Genomic DNA, 26,179 nt, shown 5'->3' with positions numbered 1-26,179 from the left:
GGTGCATATAACCTATTGCACAAATTAAGAAAATTTGATGATTTGTGCAATAGGTTGTGTGCACCCCCACACATGCAACAAGTTGGGGGTGCACACAACCTGTTGCACGATCAAGAAAATTTGATGATTTGTGCAACAGGTTGTGTGCACCCCCAACCTATTGAATGTGTAACAAGTTGATGTGCCCGCAACCTATTGCATGTGCAATAGGTTGGGGGTACAGGTAACCTGTTGCACAAATCAAGAAATTTTGATGATTTGTGCAACAGGTCATGTACACCCCCAACTTGTTGCATGTGCAATAAATTGAGCATAACCCCAAAATGTCGCATGTGCAACAAGATAGGGATGCATATAACCTATTGCACCACTAATGTCAATAGGCAGACAAGGTCTCGATTAAGCTCTAAGCTCTTTCAAAGTCCACTTCAACTTCTATAAATGTGGTAGAATTGCTCAAACCACTGTCTACCGCTAGCCTTCACTTTATGAGCAGTCGCTTCCCTTGCTTGGGATATAGCTCCCGAATATCACATTAATTTCCAAAGTTCATCTTCTTTGTGGATGCATTCAATGAGATGTTAGGCCCAAAATTGTATACCTGCCGCTTGCACTCCATTTCCTTCACATGTAGTTGTGGGCATGTCCGATCTCGAAGGTGCTTTTGCATTTTTCTCTTCCACTTTCATGGCCTCCTTTTCCACTTCTTTGACCGCTAGGTGATCTTGAACTTCCTCTATGTGTTTCAATATTTTAATCCTTCACATTCGATTCATTTGTATTCATATTGACTACCCTCAGTGGTTGCAGCTTCTGCTACAAGAGTGAGTTCATCTATGACAGCCTTAAAAGATGGATCACGAACCACTACCTCTGCCTCAACCATCTATGCTTCATCTTCCACGTGAATTACTTTCTCTTCTATAGGTGGACTGCAGGCCCTAGGCTTAGCTTGATGGTCTCACCCTATGGTGTGCTATCCAACACAGTTGCAAGTTCATTAAAAAAGGAAGGGCAGGTGCATATGTTCCAAGCTTGTCTAATGACCTGGCCTGCAATATATCATGGAAGATTGCATTTGATCCAAGACCATGGGCTTAGTTCATCATTCTTCTCATGTTCTATGCTACTTGGAGGTGAAGGTTTAGCAATACACATGTGCACTGGTCCATGTCTTCCAGGCTTGTTAGATGACCCAATCTACGAATTATCGACAAAGACCATCCAAAGAAACATGTAAATTTTCAAATGGAGATTTAAGCATTTGCAAAAAACACATACAAAGCAATTCCAAAAACACATAATTTTATCTTAGTGTGGATGGATTGGGCATATTATGACTTGACACATTTCACCCTTTTGGATGGGAAGCATGTCTTTTTCAAGAACCTATGGTATTTCTAAGAAAAATACCCTTTCTATGATGAGTCGTGTACCGTACTTATTGATGACAGCTTTAACAAGTGTATAGGAAATTTGTCTGGGACATTCAACACACTTCCAAAGATGACAATAATGCTTGCACACAGGCACTGCAATTTTTTGTTTAGACACATAGTGCCATGGTTATGGCAGTGGTTGTTGCCAAAGGATTGGTTGCAGTTTGCTTCTGGAGACCATTTCAGGGCTTGGTCAGGCTAGGAAAGCTTGCAAGTCACAGAAAGTTTTCTCATTCACTATTATGATACTGCATATCCACAGACTATATATATATGGGCACATAGACCAGCCAACACCTTGTCCAAGATACGGCAACAAAGAAATATTGCTAGAAATGAAAGAAAGGTAGGGAAATAAATATATTAAAGATCAGAAGGCATACTATTGTAGAATTCCCCATACACTTCAAGTGGAAGAAAATACAAGCTCTTTCCATCAATGGCTTCTAGTGGAAACTTCATTCGCCTTACAAGATGGGAGTATAAGAAGACTTTAGGTTGATCATCAAGAAGATTAAAGTGGTAGTGACCTTGATGGCCATAGATTAAAGCCTTCACAATATAGGAGTTTTTTGCTATCATGTTGCCCCAACCATCTTGCATAGCCTTTTCAGTCCACTCTTTAGCTTTGGTACACTTCAAAATGTAGAAGTAGGCACCTTATTCATTGTCTACCTCTGCACCATGCAAAGAGCATCACTAATTGCATCATGATGTCCTACATACATAGGTTCATCAAGGAGCTCGTCATCACTACCCAAATCATCGGCATCATTAGGAACAATGATGTGATATTCCCAGTTGGACACATGATTTTTATTGGTGCACTTTCTCCACCAAGACTCTTGGATACAAGCATTGTCATAGCATAACCTTTTCATTGCTATTTCCTTGCTAGCCCCTTGTGTAGCTCCCTTGACGCAGTGCATGGATTGTGTCTTGGGCACAGGTTCAGTCCCATTGTATAGATCTATCGAAATCTCCTTCCTTTAACTTCCCAAAACACGTGCTACATTCCTTTCATTAGATACATAGCTGGTTTGAGCCCCATGAGACAAGTTGGTCCTCAAGAAACCCATGACATCAGATGCACAATTTATGGTGTCTCATTTTCTTTAAGCTATTCATGTGTTAATGCTCTCTTCACAACAACCCTAGCTCCATCAAGCTCTCCCTTGTCGTGCCTAGATCCAAAGAAATTCCTTGTCAATTGCAAACTTGTGAGCTGTTCAAATCTAGATATGAAATAGAAAGGCCTTCTAGCTTTGAATGGGGAGGTAGCACTATGTGACAAAACCTAAGCTCCAGCCATTGATCTATCAACCACCTATGATGTAGCATAAAACAATGCTGGACAAAGAGGGTGCTGTGCACCTTTTCGTCTAAAATAAAGAAGGGAAATGTCTTCTCCACCTCACTTCTAATATGAATGTATGTTATGTGCATAAAAATTATAACCTGGCTAGATCCAATGCATGGACTGAATCTCATTTTGCTCCTTGAAAGAGTAGTTTTTTGCAAAGTCAACCACCGAAACTACCACATCTTCAAGAAATCTTAGCATGCACTCTTTGCACTGTTTAGCTTGCCACTTATAAGTGTTATTGTGCTTGATGAATATTTTGAGGTGCTTCTTCATTAACCATATAAGATTGCTACAATCCATCTCCTTTCTCACAAGGTCTTTCCTTTGCTTCTTTTTCCCATTCACAGTGGTGCCTGTGTCCACATTCTAGAAGACCTTCACCATCACCTTTTTGGAAACTTGATTTATCTCACAAGGGTAACATGATATGTTCTTTGGATCACATTTTTTATAGTCGCCCAATAGACATTGATGACTATAGAATGTGGCTCCAATAAGTTTGGGGCACACCACAAACTCCCAGAGGGGAGTGACACCCTTGTAAGCCTATCCAAAAGCTTTGCAACCTTTGCTATTTCCACATATCTGACAGCCACAGTTGCAAGATGCTCCATGAAGACCAAAACTCTGCGTCCTTAGCTAATTGACTACATCCTTGATAAAAATCATATGCATGTGATAAATTCAGCAGCATGTGTACCTATCCTTCAGCTTTTGCATGAAATAGGGCGTCAAGCACTCAAATGAGCATTGTTGGATGCTGATCTTTGTAAAGGTGTCCTTGAATCACTAGAAGAGCTCAACCTATGGTAGCGTACAAATCAAGGGAGCTCTTAGAAGTAGTAACACATACTATCAATTATATTCTTTTTTTAAAAAATCACCAGCATTGTGCTCTCATTACATAATTACAATAATGCTCACATCACAGAGTCACCCGCTTTACAACAACAAAGGTTGACTCTAGAAAAGTCCAACAATCATGCCATCCCATAGGTTTCTTTATGGCCAAAATTGACATATCACTTTGTTCCCCCTTTGTGCATTATGAGCAATCACAAAGAAATTATTGAAAGCAGTCTCAAAGCAACTATTTGAAAACACTCTCATAGCAGTTCATAATGTCTCCAACCAGTCAAGAAGCAATCTAAAACAACTCTCAAAGTAGTTCATCATGGCATCCCATAGGTTTCTTTGTGGCCAAAACTATCCATATCACTTTGTGCCCCCTTTGTGCATTGTGAGCAGTCTCAAAGTAGTTTTACTGGAAGCAGTCTCAAAGCAATTACTCAAAGAAGTCTCAAAGCAATTGTCTAAAGACACTGTCATAGCGGTTCATGATGTCTCCAACCAATCAGAAAGCAATATGAAACAACTCTCAAAGCAATTCATAATGCCATCTCATAGGTTTCTTTGTGGCCAAAACTATCATATCACTTTGTGCCTCCTTTGTGTATTGTGAGCAATCTTAAAGCAATTACTGAAAGTAGTCACAAATCAATATCAAAGCAATTATCTGAAAACACTCTCATAGCAATTCATGATGTCTCCAACCAATCAAGAAGTAATCTGAAACAACTCTCAAAGAAGTTCATCATGCCATCCCATAGGTTTCTTTGTGGCCAAAATTATCATATCACTTTGTGCCCAAAGCAACCTCAAATAGTCTCAAAGCAGTTTATCATGGCTCTAGCCACAAAGCATTCTCAAAGTATATCTCAAACAGCCTCAAGGAACTTTATCATGACTCCATCCACACAAAGCATTTTGAAAGCATTCTCAAACAGCCCCAAAAGCAGGTTTAGTTGGTTCTTTGGGGAGTCTATGTGGCCCCCAGCTTGGGGGAGTCCACATGAACCTAAGCAGTTCCAAAGCAATCAAAAAACACTAAGAATGATAGCTTTATTGCATGTGATCTTCATTATGGCCCCTAGTAGCCACACAACATTTTCAAAGTAGTAAAAAATCACCTCAATCCAAAGCAATCCAAAAATCCATAGAATTTATGGGGGAAAAATGAATATGGAAAGCACTGTTGTGTCTATTGGAAGTACCCAATAACAGTCCCATGAAAAGCTACAAAGTAGTGAGTACACCTGACTTGAGGTTCCTCGAGAAGGTGGATAGGATGCTTCACATAGCTTTTTTTGCCTAAACTCTTTCGATAAACATCTTTATTATTGGGGGACACCCTTGTTTCTTGAGTCCAAAATGCAAAGACAATATCCTAAACCTAATGTGTAATGCTGCTACATCCTCATTATTGTCTTTAGCACATGGGTAGCAACAACATTCTTGAACTTTGACCAACAAATGAGATTTTGCAGAGTAAAAATTCCTTCTATGGACACCTAAAAGCTTTGAGGATTTTGTAATGTTATATTCTTGGTATTTTGGTCCATTAGAATTCATCACCATCATCATGGTAGACCTTTTGAAGAAAACTTCATCAGAGGTTTGTGGCTGCTTGACATGGCTTAAGATGCTACGGATGTTGGATACAATTGCTCCCTGTAACAACTGAAGTTCATCATTGGCATTATGCAAATGCTTGACATGGGGATGAGAAATGATTTGTTCAAAGGTATCCTTTCTAGCTATTGAGTCCATTCTGCTTCTTTGTTTTAGTAAGAATGACACAACCTCATTTGCTATCTTTCATCTCTTGTCCATGTTAACTCAATAGTAGCCTCATTTGCAAAAGCTTACTTCATCCTTGATTTTTTTCGATGCTCTCTTTTCTTCACAGTCTCATATTCTCTTACAATGTTTACCTCTTGTTCTCTACTGGTCAGATGTGTTAGTGTCCCTACATTGACATCCTCTGGTGTGGAAGGCAAATAAGTTAGATGCACTTGCAAAAAAGAAACATGAAAGATCACTACCTAGATCACTAGTTTCATTCTCAAAGATCAATCAAAGAATATAAAATCCAATGTATTTTTTGTAGCACAAGCACCTACCATTTTGTTAACAAAGAAAGAAGTACAAGAAATGGAGAGCTTGTAAGAGAGAGAGAGAGAGAGAGAGAGAGAGAGAGAGAGAGAGAGAGCTTGCAGCATTCTCAAAGTAGTGTCAAAGCAATGTGGTGATAGAGAATTACAAAAAGATAGAGCTTGGAAGAGCAAACAGCATGCGTGCACACACACAGAGCTTGTAGTAGTGGAAGGGACAAGTAGGCCAAGAGAGACAAGAGTGAGTTTGCAGGCCAAAAGCACGAGACAAATCAAGGAGACACAATCAAGGGAGAGCAGAGTAGTCAAAGATCATAACCAAGGGAGAAGAGGCAATTACAAGGTCATTATGAGACAGGACATGGGATGTTAGTTTTTTATCACTTATCACTTGCAAATATACACTTGCAAGGTGCTTTTATAAGATCAGTAACAGGGTACTGTTTCTCACTTGGATTTGTAGTTGTGTCATGGGTCAGCAAGAAGCAACCCACAGTTGTTCTTTCTTCTACCAAGGCCGAGTACAAATCTGCATGCTTTGCTTCTTGCGAGGCAATGTGGTTGAGGAGGATTTTAGGAGACATGGGTGCAATGCAAAACAAGCCTATGCAGTTATCATGTGACAATCAAAGTTGCATGGCGATTGCAAAGAACCCGGTGTTCCACGCTCACACAAAACACATTGAGATTCAATATCACTTTGTATGTGAGATGATCATGGATGGAGAGGTCGACTTGGTGTACTGTCCGACTATAGAGAATGCTGCAGACATCTTCACGAAGGCTCTTGGAAGAGACCTGCTGGAGAGGCATCTTCATCGACTTGGCATTGGGCCGAGAAAGTAAGTTCACTTGCAGGTGGACATTGAGGGAGGATGTTAGATATCAATGTTCCACTCTCGTGTAACTATGCGGGAACCAGTTAACTCTACTTGTAAGCCCCCCATATGAGGAGAAGGCATTTGAGTAGCTCAGTTATCTGGTAGGTCTTGGTTTGGACACCAGATGGGGGCCATGTGTGGCCTGATGGCTAGACGGCTTCAGATAGAGTTGGCACACTGCCAACTAGGCTACATGCAAGTGTGGGAAGGCATCCCTTGATTGACCACACTGAGGGTAGACGGAGCATTTCTCGAGGCAACCCCCACTCTCGAGTTGCAGGGCCCATTTGGAGCCTCAGATGATCCCGGATGGCTATGGGCCGAATGGAGAACATAGGTCAATTGCTTTGTTTTACGCATCAGTTCTATCATATGGTTGGTGGCCTCCGACCCCCAGTCGACCGTTTTGGGTAGACTGGGTCGGCCACCAAATTGAGCCTAACTGACTACGACTGGTGGCTATATAAGAGCAAGCCCGTGAAGCCCATTTCATCACTGGCTACAGCAACCTTGATTCCATAGCATTCAGCCTCCGTCTTCTACTGTTTCCTGCATGCCATCGAAGCTTCTTTCAAAGGAGTGCATGGTTGGGAGGCAGCACCATCTATTGGATCATTTTTATAGTAATCAAATTTTTGATTCTCCATACTATCTTGTTTTCTCTCTTGTGTATGAGATCCTGTTATCTGTTGAGCACAGACGTTGGATTATTTTCTTATAAAATTATCTCTAACCAGCTGGAACACTTTTTGCAAATGTTCCAAATGCTTGACAGCTATCCTTATCTACTCTAGTTGTGGCTCAGTTAGTATGCCACCTTAGTTAGTTGAGTTTGGTTTGAGACCCACATATAGGGTTCTTCTATTTCTTTGTACTAGAATTCTTTTGGCTTTCACAACTAAGAAGAGGAAAACTATTTTCAGCCTCCACCTTTGTGTGTATTCCCCCATTGTGTATGTGAGAAAGCTGCAAGTGAGACTCCTTCCCTCTCTCCCACTATCTTCACAATGATGACTGAAAAAAAGGAACTCACGTGGGAATCCAGTGGCTGGCAGTAAACAGTTTGGAGATCCATTTGTTATCGTAACATTGGTAAAGAAAAAGGTTGGTACTATGTGTTTATGCATAGATTACGCACTAAATAAAATCACCATAAAAAATAAGTATCTGAATGAGCTCTTTGATCAATTACAAGGGGCAAAATACTTTACTAAATTTGATTTAAGATCAAGATATCCCCAAGTACAAATTACGAAAGAGGATGTCTCAAAGACATCATTTCGTACTAGGTATGGGCATTATTAATTTAAAGTAATTCCATTTGGATTAACATATGCTTCAGCAACAATCATGACACTTATGAATAGTGTCTTAAGGCCATATTTAGGGAAATTTGTTGTAGTACTTTTAGATGATATCCTTATTTATAGTAAAACCAGGAAACCGAACTGAATGTTTCTTCATAATCAATGCCATATGTCTGTGCATACCCCTTGACAACTAATCTTGCATTGTATCTATTCACAGAACCATCTGCATTGTGCTTGATCTTATAAACCCACTTACAGCCAATTGCATTCTTGTCTTTAGGCAAAGGCACCAATTCCCATGTAGCATTTGCTTCCAAGGCATCCATTTCTTCATCCATGGCTTTCTCCCATTTTTCATTTCCCATGGCTTGCTCAAAAGAAGTGGGTTCTGGTTCCTGTATCACTTTGACCATGTAGGCATAGTGAATGGCTGTAAATCCATCATATTTTAGCCTATCCATAGGATACCTAGCTCTGGTATACCTGTGCAAAATACGCTCACTTCCAGGTGCTCTCAAAACATCCATGGTCTTCCTTACTCCAGGTGTAACAACAGAAGGAATACCCAACTCATCATCAATGCTCTATTCTGAGCCACTGGATTCACCATCCACATAAGAGTGACCTGCATTCACACCAAACATGGGCTGATCTACCTTCTCTTTTCCTTTTTGTGATACCTGTGTACCACTATTTGCATTGCTTTGAGGAGATTCTCCTGATCTCAATCTGCTTGTCCATGGCGAAGTATGTGAACCACTGCTAGAGGACATTGCAGGTCCACTGATATTTTGTGATTGCTGCTGTGAATTTTGTGCAGCATTACCATTTTGTGCATCTACATCAATCATCACATTTACTGGTTTATACCAGTTGCTCATCTCATAAAAAACAACATCTCTACTCACTGTGAACTTACGTGTAGAAGGGTTATAGCATCTATACCCTTTCTGCTACAGAGAATAACCAATAAAGACGCACTTCTCAGCTTTTGGATCCAACTTGGACCCCAACTCATCTGGCACATGAACATAGGCAATGCAACCAAAAATTTTCAAATGAGAAATGTTTGGTTTCCTACCAGTATACATCTCCTCTGGAGTCATGCCATGTATTGCTGCAGTGGGAGTCCTGTTCATTATATAAACTACTATAGCAACTACTTCAGCCCAATAATAATCTAGTAGATCTTTTTCATTTAGCATGGCCTGAGATACCTCTCCAATATGCCTGTTTTTCCTTTCTGCAATTCCATTTTGCTGTGGGGTATGACTGCATGAATATTGCTGCTTTATGCCATGCTCCTGCAGGAACCTTGCAAACTCATTTGAGAGGTACTCTCCCCCTCCATCTGACCTTAGGCATTTTATTTGTAGGCCTGTTTCTTTTTCAACCATAGCTTTAAAAGCTTTGAAGTGCCCAAACACTTCACTTTTCTTTTTCATAAAATACAACTAAAGTTTTCTGCTGAAGTCATCAATAAAAGTGACAAAATAGTGACAACCTCCAATAGATGCAGCTTTAGTAGTCCACACATCAGAGTGGATTAATTCCAATGGCTTTTTACTCCCTTGAACATGCCTGGGAAATGGTTTTCTTACCTGTTTTCCAAATTGACAGGCTTCACAAACCTTATGCATTTCTGCAACCTTGAATTTAGGCAATCTTGCAACAATATTTTGGGCTTGCGTTGATTTAAGTCACTGTATATTAACATGACCAATGCGTTTATGCCAAATATCAATATCTGCAACTACACCGGTCCCATGTGCAAACATTACTGCACTCAATTCAGGCATGTCCACATCCAACGTAAACATCCTACCCTTCTTCTTTCCTTTTGCTATCAAGCGACCGTTATTTTTCATATCCTCAACAAAGCATCCATGAGGATTAAATCTGACCTGCAAGTCCTGCTCAACCATTTGACCAATAGAAACTAGGTTCTTGGTGATGTTCGAGACATGAAATACATCAGACAGGTATTTCTTTTTCCCATCCTGCATAGACAAAGGAATTTTAACAATCTGCATAATAGGATGTGCAGTATCATCACCAGTCTCCACAAATCCTGGTTTTTCCATTTTCCTTACATCCTGCATCCACTCTGCATGACCTGTCATGTGGTTTGATGCACCTGAGTCAACATACCACACATCATTTCATTCTTCTGCACTTGTCACAGAATTGGTCATGTGCTACACCATAAATAGATGCTCATTTCTATCATCACCCTGTCTACTAGAAGATGCATAATTGCATTGCTACAATTTTCCATTCATAATGTCATTCTGCTTTTTGTAGCAGTCCTTAGCCATATGACCCATTTTTCCATAGTAGTATCATTCAACATTGTTGTTTGCATTTTGGCCTCTCTGCCATCCACCACGACCTCTTTGGCTCCCCCTACCTCTAGAGTTACCACGTCCTCCTCCATAGGACTGGTTTTCTTGAGTTTGCTGCATATTTTGATTTCTACCACGGCCTACAGATCGGCCTCCTCTACCTCTGCCTCTACCTCTTCCAGCATTTGAGTAGAAGATAGTTTCTTGTGAAGTTCCTCCTGAAGAAGATGCACCCCCATTTCTCTGCTCTTCAAAAATTAGAAGAGCAAACAACTCTTCAAAATCAGAAAATTTTTCACGGACGGCAATGGATGTCCGAAACTGTGCATAATCCTTTCCTAGACCATTCAAGGTCATAGAAACTAGATCATCATCTTCCACTGGTGACCCAATGGAAGCAAGTGCATCTGCAATTTTCTTCACCTTCATGTGGTAGTCATTTATGCTCAAATTTTCTCTCTGCACATTGTGCAACTCCTGTTTGAGCTGCATTTTCCTGGCTTGCATATTTGTGCTGTACATTTTTGCCAAAGTATCCCATGCCTCATTTGGCGTACTTGCATCCTGAATATGCACAATCATAGAATCCGAAATACTGATAGACAGCTAGTACATAACTTTTCTGGCTCTCTCATGCCATCCTTTAAATGCCTGCATTTCTTGTTGATTGGTAACATTAGGAAGAACTGGTTCTTCTTCATTTCCTGTAATGAACTCCCAATAGCCTTTTCCCATAAGGAAATTCGTCATTCTAAACTTCCATGCCTGGAAGTTGTTCTTGTCAAGCTTTTCTGTAACAATCTGTGAAAGAGAATCAGACGCCATTACAGAACACTGCAAAATATTCTGTCACTGCGAAAAACATAGCTTTTGCCTCACACGAGCAGATCTGCAAAATTGACGAAAGTGGTATTTGAACACGCAGTCACTTCCTAGTGACGATTTTGCATCAACAGGCAACAAGCATGATTCTGCAACTTCCAATATCTCTGCACACAGGCATATGATGCAATTTTTGCGGCAACTTTTCACCGACCAGCCGAGCAGTGGTCGCACAGTAAAAATAGGCCCTTTTTTCGAGTGCCTGCGAAGAACTTCCGCCTTCAAAACTGGCCTCGAATCAGAAAAATAAAGTCACCAGGGGCTTTGCCATATCCCGCAGCATATACTGCCCTCTCGCCACACCGCGAAGGGCGTCTCAATCTGAGACAGTGCACTCTTGCACTTCTGCCTGTGCTACCTGCAGAGATTTGCTCTCAAACTCGAAAAAGGAAAGCAACACTGGTCCTCTTACTAGGATACCGCGAACTTGGTTTGCTTTCTTGAGCTCCTTACCACGAACAAGGCTGTGATACCATGTGAAGATAGTGGGAGAGAGGGAAGGAGTCTCACTTGCGGCTTTCTCACATACACAATGGTGGAATACACACAAAGGTGGAGGCTGAAAACAGTTTTCCTCTTCTTAGTTGTGAAAGCCAAAAGAACTATAGTACAAAGAAATAGAAGAACCCTATATGTGGGTCTCAAACCAAACTCAACTAACTAAGGTGGCATACTAACTGAGTCCTTCATCTTTCGAATGAAATAGGGCTTCAAGCACTCAAACGAGTGTCATTGAATCTTGATCTCTCGAAAATTTTCCTTGAATCGCTTAAAGAACTCAACCTATGCTGGTGCACAAAACAAAGGAAGCACAATTGGATAGAAATCACTCTATGGATAGAAATCATAACACATATGTAAAGCACTCCATGGACATATAGAGAGCTTATAAAGCAGTCACAAAGCACATACAAAGAACTTGTAAATTTCATGCAAAGCACATTACAAGTAGAAAGTAGTGGAAAAGCACTCATCAAGTAGTCAAGAAAAGGACAAGCACTCATAAAGCACTGCCAAAGTAGTAACAAGCACATGCAAAGCAGTGCCAAAGCACATGTAAAGCTTTGCCAAAGCACATGCAAAGCACATGTAAAGCACTCTTCAAATAGAAAGCAGTGGACAAGCAGCCACAAATCAATGTTAAAGCACTTTCAAAGTAGTCACAAAGCACATACACAGAACTTGTAAAGCAGTGGTAAAGTAGTCATCACTGAGCAATTCTTAGCAGAATCTAAGAAGTCAAAAGCATATGCAATTTCAGGACTGTGAGTAACATAATATTCTATGTGGGTGGTAGCATTATTGGTCAGAACGATTTTTGTGCTTAAAAGCTAATAATCTAAGAAGTCAAAAAAGCACATGTAAATAACATGCCAAACCACATACAGAGATTTGCTAAAACACTACCAAACTAATCACAAAAGCAAAGCACCACTAAAGCATTGTCATAGCATTGAAAAGCACATGTAAAACACGCCTCAATTAGATAGCAGTGGGCAAGCAGCCACAAATCAATGTTAAATGACTCATAAAGTAAAGAAAAGGACAAGCAGTCATAAAGCACTAGCATGCAGTAACAAACAAAGGCAAAGCACTGCCAAAGCACATGTAAAGCACTCTTCAAATAGAAAGCACTAGACAAGTTGCCACAAATCAATGTTAAGGCACTTTCAAAGCAGTCATAAAGCACATTACAAGTAGAAAGCAGTGGAAAAGCACTCATAAAGTAGTCAAGAAAAGGACAAGCAATCATAAAGCACTGCCAAAGCAGTAATAAGCACATGAAAAGCACATGTAAAGCACATGGAAAGCATTGCTAAAGCACATGTAAAGCTCTGCCAAAGCACATGTAAATCACTCTTCAAATAGAAAGCAGTGGACAACTTGCAAAGCACATTACAAGTAGAATTACAAGTAGAAAGCAGTGGAAAAGCACTCATAAAGCAGTCATAAAGTACTACCAAAGCAGTAACAAGCACATGCAAAGCACTGACAAACAATCAAAAAATCAAGCTATCAAAAAGCAATTTTTAAAAAGAAAGTAGTGGTAAAGCTCACTGAGCAATTCTTAGCCAAATATAAGAAGTCAAAAGCACATGCAAATAACATGCCAAACCACATATAGAGCTTTGCTAAAACACTACCAAACCAATCACAAAGCAAGCAGTGAAAAAGCACCACTAAAGCATTATCATAGCATTGAAAAGCACATGTAAAGCACTCCTCAAATAGAAAGCAGTGGACAAGTAGTCACAAATCAATTGTAAAGAACTTTCAAAGCAGTCACAAAGCACATATAGAGAACTTGTAAATTTCATGCAAAGCACATTACAAGTAGAAAGGAGTGGAAAAGCACTCATAAAGTAGTCAAGAAAAGGACAAGCAGTCATAAAGCACTGCCAAAGCAACAACAAGCATATGCAAATCACTGCCAAAGCAGTCACAAAGCATTGCTAAAGCACTGACAACTAGTCAAAAAATCAAGGTGTCAAAAAGTAGTTTTTAAAAAGAAAGCAGTGGTAAAGCAGTCACTGAGCATGAATCCAATACCATAGAAGCTTCTAAAGTAAAAAGACAGCCGTAAAGAACTTGCAAAAGCACTTCTAAAGTGACAGACATTGCTGGGCACATGTGAAAAAACTTATAACATTGCTAAAGCACAAGCAGAAACTAGTCACAAACCATTCTCAAAGCAGTTACAAGAGAAGCCATGAGTGACACGGCCACGCAAGAGGACCAAGTGGCATTGACAAAGCAGTCCAACAGAAGATCCACTTGAGTGTGTGATTCCTTAACTTGGAGTCTACATGGCTCCAAGCAGTTACATGGCATTGAGAATGCAACCTCAAATGACTTCATCATGGCAAAAACTAGTCTAGAAGCAGTTCATTATGGAAAAAACTATTCTAGAAGCAATTCATTATGGTAGAAACCAGTCTAGAAACAGTTCATCATGGCAAAGACTAGTCTAGAAGCAATTCATCATGGCAAAGACTAGTCTAGTCTAGAAGCAATTCATCATGGCAAAAACCAATCTAGAAGCAGTTCATTATGACTCAGACGAGGAATCATGGGGAGGCGAATGCAGACGTGAGGTTCCTCAAGAAGCTGGACAAGGTGCTTCACATAGGTTTTTCTGCTTAGGGCCTCTTTCTACAAACATCTTTCTTATTGGGGGACACCCATGTTTCCTAAGTCCAAAATGTAGACACGATATCTTGAGCCTCTTGTGTAATGTTATTGCATTGTTGTTGTTGTCTTCGGCAGGAGGATAGCGACAACATTCCCTATTCGTTGATGGACAAGTGAGATTTTGCAGAGTAGAAGTTTCTCATGTGGACGCCCAAAAGCTTGGAAGCCTTTGCAATGCTGAAATATTGGCATTCTTGCCCATCAAAATTCATCAACATCATCATAGTAGACCTTTTGGAGAAAACTTCATCATGGCTCCATGGTTGTTTGACATGGGTTAAGGTGTTGCATATAATTGGATACGATTGATCCCTGCAACAACTGAACTTCTTTGTTGGCACTATGCAAATGTTTGATATTGGGATGAAACAAGATTTGTGTGAAGATATCCTTTCTGGTTTCTGAGTCCATTCCTCTTGTTTGTTCTTCAAATAAGGAAACAAAATCCTTTGCTATCTTTTAGCTCTTGTCCATGTCAGATACAACATTTGCCTGATCCGCCATAGCTCGCTTCGCCCTTTCTTTCTGTCATTGCTTTCTTTTCTTTGTAGCCTCGTACTCTCTAACAGCATCTACCTCTTTGTCTTGACGGGTCAATTGCATCAATGTCTCTGCATTGACATCCTTAGGTCCTGGAGACAAATAACCTAGACGCACCTACAAAAAGTAGCATAAAGCATCGCCACCTGTCCTGATTTGCAATGTCATTTAAGAAATAGAAAAGAAAACATGTTTCCTGCAGAGGCACGTACCATTTTTCGACAGAAAATTTGAGTATGAACTTTGATGGTCCTGGGGACGCTGTTAATTCAGCAGGAGTGTTTGCAAAGATTTCGTTGGTTTGAAGTGCTGCTACTCTACTCTGGTCTCAAGTTGATTTGTTCCTCGCTAGTAGTGGAATTTGCAGACTCCACTTCACTCAGGATCTCACCTCTTCTGGCATCTTTTTTAAGTGTTGCTACTCTCAGGATGTTTTTAAGATACAAAGACATAGAATGCAAAGAAAGAACCAAGAGTGCCCACACACACACACACACACACACACACACACACACACACACACACACACACACACACACATACACACACACACACACACACACACACACACACACACAGACAGAGATTGATTTCAGGTTGCATATTCAAAGCGGGAGGTTTCAAAAAGGTAAGCAGGTTGGCAGTTACAGTGTCTTTGTTAGTTACGCATCATGGACGTGGGACATGGTTTTTATTTTTATATTTACACTCCTGACCAATCTCACAATAGGTTTAAAATATGCTTTTACAAGCATTGAAGAAGCATTGTCCATGGACATTGCTTTTTAGTTCAGCCAATCGTGCTACCACCCATAGAGACAGTGCTTACAAAATTCAAAGTAAGAAAAACTCAAATGGGATACACAACCCAAATGGCATAAGAGTTTTGTTCCATTCTGGCTCATGTGCCTCAATAAGCAATGCCACAAATAAGTACTTGGCTGCTTGGTTATTGTAACAACATGATTAGACACTCCTGATACATGTAAGGGATACAATGTCCCACACTTGACACATCTTGCCAAAACCATAGAGCCCTTCTAAATTTTCCAACTCTGAAATCCAAAGGTGGTATGAAAACCATCATCATCTAGCTAACCCTTTGAAATGAGACTCTTAGTCAAATTAGGCACATGTCTCACATTTTTTAAAACAAAAGCAAACCCATTTGCAAAAGAAAACTATCACCTGCTCCCACTATCACATGAATAGTTATTTCCAAGATGCACACAACTTGCCTTTCCACTGTCATAGGTGGAGAACCATTCCCTATGGGGAGAAACATGGAATGAAGTACCAAAATCCAAAATCCAATCCTGGGAATATGCATCATCTGAGGTGGTAAGCAACTATGCGGGTAGACTACACATGAAGAGAATGTAATTATCACTATGATCAGTGACTACATTGATCTCCTCGATCTTCACTTTTCCTTTGTTCTCCCTTGGACTCTCTTCCTTCTTATTTGCACCTCAATTTGCATTCTTTTTCTTATCCTTTTTCTCTCTTTTCATCTTGTAGTAATCCTTTTTCATGTGGCCCTTCTTGCCACAATGGTAACACTCAATGTTATGTGTCCTAGATTTGCTACGAGACTTTTCTCTTTCTTATGACTTCCCCCTGAACTGTGATCTACCCCTCTGCAAATTTAAGGCTGCATCTTGCTTGTTGCCATCCATAGACTTCCGTGTAATCTCCTCGGCCAAGAAGCTACCCACAACATCATCAAACTTCAGTACTCCACCAGGTGCAGAGTTATTGATAGCTATATGAAAGGTATCCCATGAGCATGGATGATTTTTTCAGTTTAATTTTATTAAGAAGCTAAACTTGTATATTGGTGTCGAAAGTTTGTATACCCTAATAAAAATAAATGTTTGAAAGATTTGCCAGGATTTGAAACTTTTGCCAGGATTGACATTTTTTACCTCAAAATTCAAAAGAAAATATATAAAACTATACTACATCCTATCAATATTGTGAAACTAAAAAAATAATTTTGATAAAATTTTGCCAAGATTTTATATTAATATATAAGCATAGCTTCAATAAAAACATACATGCCCATGAGGATGGAAATGAACACAAGAGGATGGCTCATTTACTAATGTGAAATAAACAGACTCTGCAAGATGAAGTCTAACAAAAGACTCTCCTAATGCATCCAACTCATTCCAATTATCCTCAGACATAACTACAGGCTTAGCTGCAATCTCTTTCAAGGGTTTAATTTGGTTCTTTTGAATAAGCACATCCCTTATCTATTCTTTCCGCAAAGCAAAGTTTTTCCCAGAAACTTTTTAATGTTGAAAAACTCCTTGTCAGACATGGAAGAGGATTCCATGATGCAAATAAAGCAAAATCTCAAATGCTAGTGCCTGCCAGAAAGAATCACACCAAATACTAGGTGCACCCAAATTTGTCCACCATAATAGAGGGTAATATCACCAAAAGCTCAAAGCTCAAAGCATCTGACTCATTTGCATATACTATGCATCCATATGAGAAAATATGGCCCAAAAGAAAATACCAACCTGTAATGATAAAACAATGGCAAACCTAATGCCAATAAGATCCAAATGCCTCAAGCATAAACACAGTCCATGGGCATAAGCATCAATAATGTCTCATCCAAGAGAGCATAGCACTATCAGCGCATGAACTGCAATGTGTCAAACCTGCGTTTATGCCTCAGTCCATGGGCATAAGCATCAATAATGTCTCATCCAGGAGAGCATAGCACTATCAGTGCATCAACTGTAATGTGTCAAACCTGTCCCTCATCATAAAATAGCATCTGTGTGATAAACATCCATCAATAAAGCATCTCACGAGGTTATATGGGCCTGTCAGCCCATCCAACAAGGATCTCAGTCCAAATGTCCTGTAAAGCATCCATTGCAACCCAATGCACACAACGAATGAACACGCATGGCTCAAACTGCAACCAGAGTGATCTGCATATGTATAAAGATTTATCTATTGGGAAGAGTCCTTTTGAAGCAGTGTACGGATGCAAAGTGGGGATGCCTTTCACATTTTTGGACATGGCTGTGCAAAATTAACAAGCTCGGGACGATTTGAAATGGATGGAATATCTTCTACAACTTGCTAGAAAGAACATGATTAAGACCTAACCCAAGCAAAAAAAATTATGCGGAGGTACTTGGTTCTCAAAGTAGGGAACTATGTGTATGTAGGTCTCCACAAAAATTGATGTGCCTCCCTAAACGGTAATACCAACACTAAGCTAGCTCATCGGTGTTATGGTTCTTATGGAATCATTCACAAGTTCAAGGTGGCTTATCACTTAGAGTTACACACTTTCTCTAGGATCCACAATGTTTTGCATGTCTAAATGGTGATACTACGTGGACCAAAATGTGCAGTTCTACTTGAATCGCCACCTACGGATAAAGGAGGCCATATTATCTACATTCCAAGATGTATTGTGGGTTTCAAAGACAAAGTACTCCGTAACAAGAGGCACACACGTGGCTAGAGCACTCTCCCCAAGTGGCAGAGTATAACTCCAGTTGTTCCGCTTTCAAAGGGCGTCAAGTTTGTAGTAGCTAGAGCTCTGCTTTGTCCCTAACGGGGCAATGCTAACAAAGTATACATTGACTAACTCCTCAAGTGGAAGAAGTATAAAATTCTTGGAAATCAAAGAACATTGTGGGCTGAAGCTACTGCCTCTATATCTCCCTTCTCCCACGCTTGTGACTATTGTATAGGGGAGTGGGTGGGCACTTTCCAACCCGGAAATGGCCAACCACGGCCATGAAGGGCCGTGTGGAGTAAGTATTCCGGTTGCTTGCCACAAATGGGCCAGAATACAATATATGATTTGTGTTGCCGATTGGAAGAAACCATGAACACCCTTGCTAATCGTCTAGTCTAGTCAAGGCTTAAATCCAACAGTTTGGATCAACGGACACATGCCCTGATTTGCTTATTGCACTGCGCCACAATTGGAACAATCTGTTGCTGTATTACGCTCACAACCTCCATGGAGTTATACCTAATGGATTTGGTTCAGATAATTCACAACTGCGACCCAACTATAATCAACGCTGACCAGAAGAAGATTTTCGTCGCATAGTTAAGTCTGGAGCGACAATGTATGCATCCTTCGCTTCTGTCACAAGCAAATTCGTGGAGATGGCACTGCTAATGTGAATAAGACGGTCGTGTAGCGTAAGCTCTCCAGAGCTATGCCAACCCCTTCCTCTGGTACCAAAATGAAAATAACAAACAACCACATTCTCTACAATCAAAGAACAATTTCCTCCCAGCCAACATCTGTAGAGTCAACACTCACGCTAGCACGCACAGCTTCAATTTTGATTCACCTGCCTTTTACTCTACAAACCCCCAATTCCCTACATGAGTCCACAATTATGCCACGTCCATTAATTAAGGCTCCACTCACCCTCACAGACAACCTTAACATGAAAGCCCTTTTAACCATATACATGAAACGCAATACACATTGTCCAAAGGGAACGTGCCGACTGATCCTTTCGAGGTAATGTTGCCTGAGCATAACATCATCATGACCCAAGCAAGCTACAACTAGTGCTAATGTAAGCCAGAGCTAGCTAAACAAGAATTCCAAATCAAGAGATGGTAAAATGGGAGTAAATATCCCCCGTATATGGTGAAGCATCTCGAACTTTGATCGTCTTGTAGGACATATTTACATTCGCTCTTAATTAAAGTTAAGAGGACTCACCCATCTAAAGGGTAAACGGATCCTTCAGCTTTATGTATACAACCCTATTAAGAGATTCATGTGTTAAAAGCACATGAGACCCGCAAAGGTCCTTGGTGAAGTTGAGAGTTCCTAGCAGGCTGGAAATGAGACGAAGATGGCCCATTTGTGGCAAGGTACTTCCCGCAACCGGAATACTTAACTGGAGTTACTCCAGCCACCTCCACACCAACACCTCCCTGGGTAGCAAAGCATGTATTTTTATTCTTCATCAACATCAAGAAGCGCTACATTTGAGCTATAGCCATATATCCGCTGCTGTACATCCTCTCTGATGTGTCTCCAAGAATGATTTATGTACTTAATTCTCACCGCAGATTTCTTTAAAAAAATAATGATTTATGTACTGAATTCTCACCTCAATAAAGCTCAACCTCTCCTCAGCAAATACAACTCCTCTGCAACTCAGGAGGTATATCCTTTTGTTGAGGGTATGATGTGTCTCCAAGAGTAAATTCATGCACCACATTACTCAGCTCCATACAACTGTGACCTAACACCTTGATGTCATTATCAGCCTTTGCCGTTTCCATCTTTAGTGCATCGTCCAATCTGTGTGCATTAGACTGAATATTGGCTAGAAATGCATTCGGTGATGCGTTACTTGGATCTAACTCGGAAACAAAATTTGCAGCATGCACAGCTCGTTTTATATCGTTATGGATTCTGCACGATGAAAGCAAGCTCACCCATGCTGCAGCAACCTGTTTAAATGGCATGCTGATGATCAGGTCCTCTGCCTCTTCCAGTAGTCCTCCTCGTCCAAGAAGGTCAACCAAACACACATAGTGGTCAACCCCAGGGCTTATGCCATGGTCGCAATTCATAGAGGCAAAGTATTGCCTCCCATCAGCAACCAGACCTGTATGGCTGCATGCAGTAAGAACACAGAGGAAGGTGACCTTGTTTGGCTTCAAGCCTTCAGCCTGCATTTGACCAAATAACAATAGGGCCTCCTCCCCATGCCCATTTTGGGCGCAAGCTGCCATCATAGCACTCCATGAGACCACATCCCGCAACGGCATGTCTGCAAACACAGCCCTCGCATCATCCAAGCTCCCACACTTCCCGTACATATTGATAAGGGCGTTAGACACAACAACATCTGACTCCAATCCATTGACAGAAACAGTAGCATGGACCTGTTTACCCTCTTCTAGGGCTGCCACACTGGCAGATGCATCCAATATGCAGGTGAAGGTGATCTTGTTTGGCTTTACATCTCCTGCATGCATTTGACCAAACAGCTGTAGGGTCTCCTTCTCATGCCCATTTTGGGCACAAGCTGCCATCATGGCACTCCAGGAAACCACATTCCGCACCGGCATCTCTACAAACACAGCCCTTGCATCATCCAGGCTCCCGCACTTGCCGTACATATTGATGAGGGCTGTCCCGGCAATAACATCTGACTCCCATCCTTTGACTATAACAGTACTATGGATGCCTTGACCCTCTTCAAGGCCTGCAAGACTTGCAGATGCATCCAGCATACAGATCAAGCTGACCTTGTCTGGCTCAAAGCCTTCTGTCTGCATTTGATCAAATAATTGTAAGACCTCCTTGCCATGCCCATTCTGAGCACAGGCTGCCATCATGGCATTCCAGGAAATGACATCCCACATTGGCATCTCTGCGAACACAGCCCTTACATCATCCAGGCTCTCACACTTGCCATACATATTGATGAGGGCGTTCCACATAACAACATCCAGCTCCCATACATTACCAGCAATAGTAGCATGGATCTCTCGGCCTTCTTCTAGGGCTGCCACACTGGCACACGCATCCAAAGCACAGATGAAGGTGACCCTGTCTGGCTCGAAGCCTTGAACTTGCATTTGACCAAATATTTGTAGAGCCTCCTTCTCATGCCCGTTCTGGGCATAAGCAGCGAGCATAATTGTCCAAGAGTACAAATTCCTATCGTCTATTTTGTTAAACACAGCACGTGCATATTTGAGGCTCCCGCACTTGCTGTACATTTGGACAAGAAGGTTACTCAGAAATGTGTTGCGACCATATCCATGCCTGATCATGTGTGCATGCACGCGTGCGCCCTCAGACAGCGACTTGGCACCGGTACAACGCTGCAAAAGGGAGGCATAGGTAGCAACATCGGTCTTATTACACGGCTGACGGAGAATCCTGTCATCAGCATACCAGTCTTTATTACTCGTAATGCCACTTTGATGGTGGGCATCTAACGCATGTATATGACAGGTCTTGCTTGTTCCTAGCTCGCTTAACATATCGTTTGCAATCTCGGACCACTTGAACTTCCGCCCACCGTGTAGCTCGTTGACCATCCACCTCAAATAGGGGACATGTAACGATCCTACACTGGTCCGAGGGCTGAGCCTATCTAAGACATTGGAGCTTGTAGGCCTGCGAAATGCTGCCGCATCTGCTTGCCTACTGCCCAGAGATTGGGGCTCAAGCGCAAGCGGAGGCAAGCTCGATGCGAACGATAAAGTAAGAGATGCACAACAGAGGAGTATTGCCATAGATATGGAATTATTTGGTGGAAGTGGGCAAATGAGAGAACCACCAAGGCCAAAACTGGCCGAGGATGAAGCGAGCAACTCTTTCGAAGAATGGATTCATGTATAGCCCACGAGACAGGACCGAGTTGTACTCCTCTGTTGTGCGCCGACGTTTGATTGGAGTGGTGTTGGAAAGATGTTGGGCTTTGGGTTGAAACTTGAGCTGCCAAGAGCTGGGAGCGTTGTTGCGTGTCCATCGTGCTCCTTCCCTCGCTAATACCCTTTGCCATTGAAAACTTGGTTTCTATGCATATTTTTATCCTATTCTCATCCCACCATATGCTAACAAAAAAAGAACTAGGGATGGCTTTAGGAGGAAGAGGACACATGGCATCATTTCATGTGTTTAAGACGTGAGGACCTCGTGGGGACAAGGACAGTCATCCTTCCATGTTTTTGAATCCCTAAAAAAGGGGAACCCATTTTGGCTGCGAGGGTCTAGAGGCCATGATCTAGGATGGGAGAAAAAGTGGCTACTCCCATTCTAAATCCATCTTAGACCACTTGGTGTAAGATGGGAGTAATGATGACAAAAAGATTCCCATCCTAAACCCATGCTAGCCCCATCCATGTGCTAAGGCCCTAATAATTATCAAGCACTCTAGTGGCCCACATGTGTGCTTCCCATTCCAATCCGTCAAAGGCTCGGTTCGTGCAGAACGCGATCTCAGCCGTTCCATTCAAAATCTTGTGGAATGGGAATTTCACCCTTGCCCAAAACAGCTGCCCGCATTGAGAATCTGACACATGGCGTGATGCCTCTGATGGAAGGGATAGGAGTGGGGAAAGGCTTCCCCCCTCCTATCCCCTACTCCGTCAAATTCATGGGTCTCGCAGATGAGATCTCCACCTTTGGATCAAGTCTCCCTAAATCATGAAAAATGGTGGGCTCTATGAGCTCGATGATGCAACACATCATACCAAAGCACTTTCCTAAATGTTGAAGTGTCAAATTCTTTCCAACTGGCCCATCACATCAACCTTTTAATTGCTAATGTGTCAACTCCTCACCTCATGACTTTGACAGCCGGGATAAGCCATGGGTTGGCCTCTCCCTCTGTTGTCTCTTTCCCACGGCTTCCGTAGGAAGAGAAGGGTATTCACAATATACAGGGTTCCGAGGCTTTTGTCACCTACAGATATATTTGTAATATCATTTGTAGTATACATGTAGCTTAGGACCTCGAGTCGTATTTTGGTGAGAGACGTAGGCTTAAGTGGGGTAAGCAAACATAGTGCATGCATGTGTGAAAGGGATGTGCATTATTATGATTGGGGTAATGAAGGCTTTCGCCTTCATTGGGGGTTGAAGGGTTTAGGAGGAGTTTGAGGGTTAAAGGGAGGTTCAGGGTTTAGAAGGAGGTTCCAAGGTTTAGAAGGAGGTTCTAAGGTTTAGAATAGGTATAGGGTTTAGAAGGAGGATCCAAGGTTCAGGATAGCATACATGGTGGAGAACTCGTCTCCCTCGTAGATCATGGAGGTCAAGGGTTGAGGGACTAAGGGTTTAGGGGGAGCATAGGAGTGGGAGAGGAAGAAGGTGTAAGAGCATGGGGGGGAAGGAGAGAGAGAAGGGAGGAGGGAGGAGGAGACTGGAGGAGGAGGAGGGAGTTAGGAGGGGGGGGGGAGGAGGAGGAGGAGGAGGAGGAGGGAGGAGAGGGAGAGGAGGGGTTGCAAGGCTGGAGGAGAGGGGAGGAGGAGTTGCAAGGTTAGGACATGCTTTTGGACGTGGATTGCAAGGAAGCATGGACAATTAGAGACAATTGCTTGGAATACCAAAGTAGAACTCAACACAATACCCCAAAGAGTGTGGGCTTCATTCCATTATGGAGTATTTATACAAGTTGGAGAGCTTCTCTCTCTACATGTAGGAATTGTAAGGCATTCTCTCTCTACATGTAGAACTTGCATATAGAAGTTGCATGTAGAACTCGCATGTTGCATGTAGGAGTTGCATGTTAGAATTGCATGTAGAACATGCATGTAGGAGTTACATGTTGCATGTAGAACTCGCATGTAGAACATGCATGTAGGAGTTGCATGTTGCATGTAGGAGAGTTGCATGTAGAACTCACATGTAGAACTCACATGTAGAACATGCATGTAGGAATCGCATGTAGGACTTGCATGTAGAACATGCATGTAGGAGTTGTAAGTAGAACTTGCATGTTGCGGATTCCTAAGAGAGATTATTCCTAGCTTTATGCACGTACAAGCAGAGCTTTGCCACTACTCTACGTACACATTCTGTGCTACCTAAGTCCATGTTGGCACAGAGACAACACCCTCATATGAAAGTGACTCGCGGCTTCGCCGCTCGCCATTTTCATATGAGGGAGGCCACTTTCTAAAATGTTGAAGTGTTAAAATCTTCCTAACTTGCCCATCACATCAACCTTTTAATTGCTGATGTGTCAACTCTTCAACCCATGACTTTGACAGTTGGGAAAAGCCATGGGTTGGCCTCTCCCTCATATGAAAGTGACTTGCGGCTTTGCCGCTCTCCACTTTCATATGAGGGAGAGGCCTCCCCATGGCCTCCCCCTACCCCATCAAGAAAGTTTCCTGGGGACTATTGGATGTTATTGAAATCAGAGGCACAAAGTTTCATGCATCTATACCCACGATCACTTTTATTCTACAACTATATTAGTCGAAGGAGCGCAATGCCCAAGTAACCCAAGCAAGGCATTAGAATTTGTGGTGGGACATGATTAAGATAAGGTCAGAGTGAAAAAGTTACAAAGGCGGTGGGAGATATTCCTGAAGGTTCTTGGTTGCCTCATGCATATATTTAGAGGGAAGAGAGCTAGCGAGGCATAGGAGAGATGGCGGGGCACAGGAGAGATGGCAAGGCACAAGAGAGCCATACAAGAGGAGGATCCATGGCACTGAGAGGCGAGTGAAATGAGTAGATGAGTTTTATTAATACATTAGGTGAATAGGTGAGTAGGATGAAAAAATTGCAATTAATTAATTTCTCTATGTTTGGGAGGGACGTGCACAAAAAATTAATCTAAGGTAAGGCGAGACGCACGATTAATTAGTCTCCAAAACCTTCACTGATTTTGAGAAGGAGCATAGATCTAGCGGAGGGGAGCTTCTTGAATAAGGTTTTGATCGCAGAAGCTTCTACACCAAGGTATAAAGACCAGAGAAAGCGGAGGTATAGGGGAAGAGGGTTGTGAAGACCTCTCCAAGATGAGGAGGAAAAGAAGGGGAGGAAAAGGGTGAGAGGGGGTTGAGCGGAAGGCAGGGGGAAGGGAGAGTAGTGGGATAAGTGAGAGAGGCAAGGGGGAGGAGGAGGAGGAGAAGGGGAAGCTGTGGGGATGAGCAAAGGGAGAAGAGGGAGGGAAGGGGGGCTGAGGGAGAGGAGTGAGGGGACGGGGGCTGAGGGAGGAGGCAGAGAGAAGAGGAGGCGAGAGGAGGGAGTGGAGGAGGGAAAGAGGAGGAAGGACACATCATAGAGCAGTAGAAGCAGCATAGATTTATTCGCAATGAAGCATAGGTTAATCACGATCATGGGGGCGAATGCAACAACTAATGACTAATGAATTAATGCAATTTAGGGAGAGATGCGAATAGGATTGATTACATAAATAGGACCCCTCAAGTTGGTAAAAAATTGTATTAGTTATTAGAAGTGGGAGGAATCAGTTAAGTAAATCTGGAATCATCTAGAAACCACCTTAAGATGCTATAAAGCCTCCAAGCTTCCTCACTCAGCCCTCTTCTTTCATCCCCTCCAGTACCTCTTGCTTAGCCTACCCATTCTCAATGCCTTTTCCCTCAACCAGCTTCTTGCTCTACCATCCCATAGCCAGCTCTTCTACTCTCTGCCCTCAAGCCCTGAAGCTGGGTGATTAGGGAACTATTGCATGTTAGCTTGATCTGTCTTTCAATTGCTTTGCTCTGCCCTACACCCTTGGTAGGTTCCTATTTCTACCAACGAG

The 26,179-nt window shown here is 42.0% G+C and overlaps 1 protein-coding gene across 1 annotated transcript in view; it reads right to left on the bottom strand.

Annotated features, from left to right (window-relative positions):
* LOC147891623 (uncharacterized) overlaps positions 1-22,438 on the bottom strand; it is a 36,361-nt gene extending 13,923 nt beyond the window's left edge. Inside the window, exon 1 of the mRNA XM_087388008.1 lies at positions 20,075-22,438. Within this exon, the coding sequence (XP_087244134.1) occupies positions 20,075-22,190 (2,116 nt within the window). The 5' untranslated portion in view covers positions 22,191-22,438. The remainder of the gene's footprint in view (positions 1-20,074) is intronic.
* Between the last annotated feature and the right edge of the window lie 3,741 nt (positions 22,439-26,179).

This window comes from Dipteris shenzhenensis, chromosome 17 (genome assembly GCF_047967505.1).
Source record: "Dipteris shenzhenensis isolate YYH24624 ecotype China chromosome 17, Dip_SZ_1.0, whole genome shotgun sequence".
Taxonomy (NCBI): domain Eukaryota; kingdom Viridiplantae; phylum Streptophyta; class Polypodiopsida; order Gleicheniales; family Dipteridaceae; genus Dipteris; species Dipteris shenzhenensis.
Note: the sequence above shows the minus strand (reverse complement) of the source record. Positions and strands in the feature narration are given on the sequence as shown.